Here is a 6,888-nt window from a genome sequence, read left to right as displayed (position 1 = left end):
ATATGTCAAGTTGGAGAGAATATGTGAATTTGGGCAATATGTGACTTAATTACCTGTGATTTTTATTGTCATGTGTATCTGTGTATTTTCAGAGGGCATGGCTAGCGAATCCTGAGGCTAGCCAATTTTTAGCATTTATTTTTTTCTGAATTTAACTCATCACTGACTTGTCGATATTAAAATCCGTCATAGGTAGTTACTACTCTGGCGTGTTCTCACTCAAGGACCGTCACAGGTGTGCTACCTGTGACGGCTGGTACCTTTGGGCCCGTCACATGTGTGTTACCTCAGACGGGTACTAACTGGCCTAAGGGTTCTGGAATTGTACACCTCTGACGGACAAACAAATATAAACCCGTCAGAGGTGAGAGTCACCTCTGACAACATGTCAGAGGTGACTCCACTCACCCGTGACCACTGATCACTAACCATGGCCAAAACTGTTACATGTAAGGATTTGGGCCCGTCACTAGTGACCATATCCAGTGTAGTGATAATTTAATCAAGTTATCATGGACATGCAATTATTGGCTTATTTTTTTACTTATTTAGATTATCTTTATGTTTGTCACTTCTTATTAGACTTCAGAACTAAGAAATGTGAAGTTCGTAGGCCATTGGAGTAAATGTATTTAGGCCCTTGATTAAATGGAAAGTATTTAGGTCATTGGATTAAAAAAAGGGGTGAGGATTGTACGAGCAAGGACTTGTAGATATATAGTGCACTATAGGTTAATAAATATAAAAGAAGATGACTCTGTATCATGTTTTTTATGTGTTACTCCCTCCGTTTCATAATGTAAGTCTTTCTAGTCTTGTCTGAATTCATACAGATGCTAATTTACAAATTTAGACAAGACTAGAAAGACTTACAATATGAAACGGACGGAGGAAGTATATAATTGTGTTACTTTATCCATGTTGTGCAGTACTGAATAACACTTTAATTTTATATATTATAAACATTGTATATAATACAATTATTCCTATATCTCTATCATTATCACTAACAACAGTAGAACGGGTTTGGCCGTCATATTCCACCCGGGGGTTCCTTGTACAACGGGGTAGGGGTGCACTTTACATAAGTTGAACGTAATCACTCGCACCACACAAGGTTCATCTGACAATCCACCGTGATTAGCGAAAAACAAGTCTCACCTAACGGCTGCTTCCGAAGTCCAAAGTCCTTTTGAAAGCAAAGCATGAGCTGTTGCCCGAACCCGAAACCAAAATCTACAGACGCACGATAGATAACGTACCACCTGCCTCCGCCTACTTTTATGCCACGCGCGACATCATCCACAAAATCCAAATGAATGAGACAGACTGAATAATTGTTTGCCAGGACATTAGCTAATTTAGCTCTCATCCGAGACCCCACATGACATTTCGTCAACCGAGTGAGCCACCCACCACACCAGCAGCTCCCACTCGAGGCCGGAATTATCGTCTCACGTCTCGCGCGTCTTCCCAATTGCACCTGCCACTCACTCCCGCTCACTCGGCGCGCGCGCATATCATCCCCGATCCCCGTTGATCCACACCTCCCACCAAACTAGTCACGCTCTTACCTGTGACATGTGTGGGCGTTCCAGTTGTTAAACTGCTGGCTCACGCCAACCGCGGCCATGTCGCTGCCGCACCTATGCTTCGTGCTGCCCATGGACGCTGACGAGGTGGTACTAGCTGCTGCTCCTGGTGAAGGTTCTCCACGAGGCATGAGAGGGAGATCGAAGCTGGCGTCGTACGTCCGCGGTAACGTCGGCCGTGCGCTGCGGTGGTTGCGGTGCAGCTTTTGCGGCTGCGGATGCGGCGCGGAGTACCGGTGCCATGACTCATCGGGGGTCGGCCGCTTCGAGGACATCGCCGGCGTGTACGACTTCGACGCGAGGAAGCTCGGCGGTGGAGCAGCCGGGAGCCCCCGGATCTTCAGCTACTCGGAGCTCTACATCGGGACCAATGGGTTCAGTGACAAGGAGATCCTTGGCAGCGGAGGGTTTGGGCGGGTGTATCGCGCCGTGCTGCCGAGCGACGGCACAACGGTAGCCGTCAAGTGCGTGGCCGGGCGCGGCGACCGGTTCGAGAAGTCCTTCCTGGCGGAGCTGTTGGCGGTGGCGCGGCTGCGGCACCGCAACCTCGTCCGCCTTCGCGGGTGGTGCGTGCAGGACGAGGAGGAGATGCTGCTCGTTTACGACTACATGCCTAACCGCAGCCTCGATCGCCATCTCTTCGGACCGGCGGCCACCGCGTCGTCCCCGGCACTGAGTTGGGAACGACGACGGTGCATCGTCTCCGGGCTCGCGGCTGCCCTGTTCTACTTGCACGAGCAGCTCGAAACACAGATCGTTCACCGTGACGTGAAGACCAGCAACGTCATGCTGGACTCCGAATACAACGCCCGGCTCGGGGACTTCGGCCTTGCCCGCTGGATCGAGCACGCCATGTCCGGCGAGGACGCTCCGCAGATGGAGGTGTCTCCGTCACCTCATTCCGTGCGGTCTTCATCTTTTGCTTCCGCCAACTATCAGTTCCGGTTGATGGACACCAGTCGGATAGGGGGCACAATTGGGTACCTTCCGCCGGAGAGCTTCCAACGACGGGCCATGGCCACAGTCAAGTCCGACGTGTTCAGCTTCGGAATTGTCCTCCTGGAGGTGGTCACAGGGCGGCGGGCAGTTGACCTCGCATACCCCGACGACCAGATCTTCATGCTGGACTGGGTACGGCGGTTGTCCGACCAAGAGAAGCTGATCGACGCCAGAGACCGTAAGTTGCCAGACGGCAGCTACCCGCTGTCCGACATGGGTCGTCTCATACACCTCGGCCTGCTCTGCTCGCTGCATGATCCTAGGTCTCGTCCAAGTATGAAATGGGTGGTAGAAAACCTGTCAGGCAACTGCCCCGGAGACCTACCCCCGCTTCCGCCATTCTTAGCTCTCCCGAAGTACGTCTCTCTTACTTCATCCTCCGATTCGGGCACGACAACGAACGGCACGGACAGCACGGTAACCTCAATGTCGAAGCTTTACTGCACGGCGGAGGGAACTACCATCTACCTCACAGCAGAAAACGGCGGCTCTCACCACCGCTCCACAGGCTTGTTTGACAACAGCGGCAGCAGCAGCCATCGATCGCGGCGGCCAGTGGTGATCCCAAGCTTCGACACTCCCCGTGAGATATCGTACAAGGATATCGTCGCTATAACCAACAATTTCTCCGAGTCGCAGATGGTGGCGGAGCTCGACTTCGGGACTGGGTACGAGGGCTTCTTGGACATCGGCTATGGTACCCGCCGCCTCCACGTCCTCGTCAAGCGGCTCGGCATGAAAACGTGCCCGGCGCTGCGCGTCCGATTCGCCAACGAGCTCCGCAACCTGGCGAAACTGCAGCACCGGAATCTCGTCCAGCTTCGCGGGTGGTGCACGGAGCACGGCGAGATGCTCGTCGTCTACGACTACTCCCCGGGGAATCTCCTGAGCCACCAACTCATCCGACGGGACGGCGCCGCCGTGCTTTCGTGGCGCCACCGGTACAACATCCTTAAGGCCCTCGCGTCCGCTGTCCTGTACCTTCACGAGGAATGGGACGAGCAGGTCATCCACCGCAACATCACGTCGGCGGCAGTGTTCCTGGACCCTGACCGGAACCCGCGGCTCGGGAGCTTCGCCCTGGCCGAGTTCCTGTCAAGAAACGAGAGCCACGGCGGCGGGCACCACCGCGTGGCCCTGTCCACCACCTCTGCCCGCGGCATCTTCGGATACATGTCGCCGGAGTACATGGAAACCGGCGAGGCCAACGCCATGGCCGACGTCTACAGCTTCGGCGTGGTGGTTCTGGAGGTGGTGACCGGCAAGATGGCGGTGGACGTGAGGTCGCCGGAGGTTCTTCTGGTGAGGAAAGTGCAGCTGTGGAAGGAGCAGAGCCGCCCCGTTGAGGCCATCGTGGACAGGCGACTGGACGGCCAGGTTGATCGCCAGGAGCTCGAGCGGTTGGTGAGGCTCGGTATCGCGTGCACCCAGTCCGACCCCTCGGGGCGGCCGTCCATGAGGAAGATAGTAAGCATCATGGATGGGAATGACGAGGTCTTGATGAAATTCGAGCATAGGAAGCAGAGCAAAGAAGAGTGGGAGAGTAGAAATGCTGCTGCTCTGTCCCTAGTAAGAAGACTCCATGCTCTTGCGATACACTGAAGACAATACCGGTACGTGAGACGGGTATTACAGTATATATCTTCTCGAGTGGAAAAACTAAAAGAGACATCTCAACACAGTTGTACACTTCTATTTTATGATTTCCTGCTTCAAATACTCCGGCGCATGGCGCATCTAGCTTGAGTGCAGTGTGGGATAGGCATAACTACTTTTGTAATTATAAATACTTTGTTATTTCAATACCCAATTAACTACTCCGTATACGATTCTACTTGGACAACAAGACGTCTGCACTGCACCGGCACCTCATCCTCTCAACTCTCAACCTAGATGGCCTGGCAGGGGAAAATTCTTTTTAGCACGTGGCTAGATGTCCACCTTGCATGTCATGTAAATAGTAGTCAAACATATATACAAATTATATATGATATATTAATATGAGTTATATCACTTCATACATGTAAGTTTAAATTTTACTTATACAAGTTATAGCAAAAAACCAAATTAAACTGAAACTAGTATAGACACATTCATAATTATTTTTGTTAAGTCAAATTTGAACTTGCATATTTATAGAGTGATTTAAATCATATTAATCTATCTTATCTAATTTTTCATATTTACTGATAACTGTTAAGATGACATGGAAACAACGGGTGGACATCCAACCATGTGCTAAAAAACTACGTCCCTATCACTGATGGGCCACAATATGATCCATCACATGCACGGGCGGGCATAAGATTTAAAGATTGGGTATTCCAAAAGTTACGAAATATATTTTATATCTGAGATCTCAATAATTGGCTTTTGTATTACAACAATGTGTATAATATATATCATACTAGCAAAATACCCATGCTTTGCAACGGTACATCAAATATTAATAACATGTGAAAAGACTATTTTTTAACACTAAAGAACATAAAGTAGTTGGTAAAGAAAACAAGAAAAGTGGTGGGGTGACAGATTTACTCCCACCACCATTGCTTTCTTTTAAAGGAGTATAGATATAATACAAAATGCCAAAATTGAGCCAAAAGTCATATTTCATTGAATTGATCACAACATAACATTGTTCAACATATAGAAATTAGAAACATATAAGACATATAAAGGATGAAAAGTAATGAAATGGTTAGAATTCTTATTATTTGGAGGACAACTTTGCGATACTCTATGTTTGGAGAATAACTTATGATGTCCTTATACTTTACTTGCAAGAAGAATATATAATTCAATGAAGAAAAGACCAGCTCAACACCAGCAGTTGCAATAAGGAGAACAAATACTAATTCAAAAAGTCTATCAACGAGATAATACTGAATAATCTTAATTTTTTTAAGTTTTCATCTTACTCAAACCACTAATATAGTGGTTCAGTCAAAATTAGAGTTGGTTCATTTCTTCAAAAGCAAATCATAAGTATAGAATCTAGCAAGCTTAACTAACCTCTCGGTATTGAAAGAAGAGAAACATTAAGCTGGATTGAAAGATGTCATACTTCTAAGGCTACGTTCGTTTGGAGGGGGAGGGGGGTTAGTTATCCGGCGCGGAAAACATAGTAATAGATTAGTACATAATTAATTAATTAATAATTATTTAAAAAAATATAAAATAGATTAATATTATTTTTTAAAACAACTTTAATATAGAAAATTTTCACAAAAAATGCACTACTTAGCAGTTCGGGAAGCGTGGGCGCGGAAAAAGAGAGGAGTTAGATATCTAACTTGGGTGGCCGAACACGGCCTAAGTAGTTCAGTGTTTACCTCATCAAACCTATTGTTGAGCTCTTCAAGTTGCCTATCAATGACACCTAAAAACATATTAGCATGAAATCGATGTTAATTAATGGCTTTTTTATAACTTTGTTGCTCTTTGTATATGCTTATACTTAGCAACCATATCAATAACTTTAACTTTATGCTTCACACAAATAGAAGTGACTTTCTCAAAAAATTCTTTCCATCTAGCATTTGCGCTCAAAAATATATAGTTCTTTCTACCTTTGGAAACTCAAGAAGATCCATAGCATTCACAACATCTTGAGCCTCTCCAACCAACACTTAAGAAAGGCCACGTGTTCTTGGCTACTAACGGGGCCATCCTTCTGATGCAAGGTAATGTATTTGGTCTAGGCGCCAACATTTTTTTGTTTCCATCTGATAGTGGACCTTGAATTTGAGCGGTGAGGGGTTGATGGTGGAGGTCATGTCCATATCGGTTAGCATGACCACATCAGCAAGTGTTGGCGTCATCGGCCCATGAGTTCTTATATGGGATCTGAAGGGTTTCAGCATTGATGAACTCTTTGGGGGTCTTCATCACCAAAAAAGGTAAAACTATGTGAAGGGCACAAAGCTTAACATATTTCATAAGAGTATATGGGTGCAAAAGTTGGAACTAACAAAGTACGAGTGAGACGAAGAAGATGAACAGGAGGGGTAAGATAAAAAAAACAGAAGTAATAAGGCAAGAGCTTACCTCAATGATGTTGGTTGAGGAGGCTATTGCAGTACCGAACAAAGTTGTTGCAGTCCCGGTGGCAATCCTGAAGAGAAAAGCAAAATCCAAAGCGCCAGGAAGAGGTTTCTGTCAATGGTAGAAGAAAACGGAGAGGAAAACACTAAAGCCAGTGGTGCATATATATAGGAGTAGAGAGAAGACAAGATTTTAATGCAAGGTATGATGCGTCGGTGGATAAAGCTATCAGATGATCTACTGTGATGAG

The 6,888-nt window shown here is 46.9% G+C and overlaps 1 protein-coding gene across 2 annotated transcripts; it reads left to right on the top strand.

Annotated features, from left to right (window-relative positions):
• Window positions 1-1,530: 1,530 nt before the first annotated feature.
• Window positions 1,531-4,327, top strand: LOC102718309 (receptor like protein kinase S.2). 2 transcript variants are annotated; one of them, XM_015842652.2, is made up of 2 exons: window positions 1,532-3,149; window positions 3,231-4,327. In XM_015842652.2, the coding sequence occupies exons 1-2, from the start codon at window positions 1,632-1,634 to the stop codon at window positions 4,191-4,193; spliced, it is 2,481 nt and encodes an 826-aa protein (XP_015698138.1). In that variant the 5' UTR covers window positions 1,532-1,631; the 3' UTR covers window positions 4,194-4,327. The 2 variants fall into 2 exon arrangements, with proteins under 2 accessions (XP_006662874.1, XP_015698138.1); XM_006662811.3 differs by having other exon boundaries at window positions 1,531-4,327.
• The last annotated feature ends 2,561 nt before the right edge of the window (window positions 4,328-6,888 follow it).

Source organism: Oryza brachyantha, chromosome 11, assembly GCF_000231095.2.
Source record: "Oryza brachyantha chromosome 11, ObraRS2, whole genome shotgun sequence".
NCBI classification, from domain to species: domain Eukaryota; kingdom Viridiplantae; phylum Streptophyta; class Magnoliopsida; order Poales; family Poaceae; genus Oryza; species Oryza brachyantha.
Note: the sequence above shows the minus strand (reverse complement) of the source record. Positions and strands in the feature narration are given on the sequence as shown.

Bases quoted from the DNA above. Each gene is read 5' to 3' on its own strand.
- LOC102718309 (XM_006662811.3), top strand. From the start codon at position 1,632: ATGTCGCTGCCGCACCTATGCTTCGTGCTGCCCATGGACGCTGACGAG.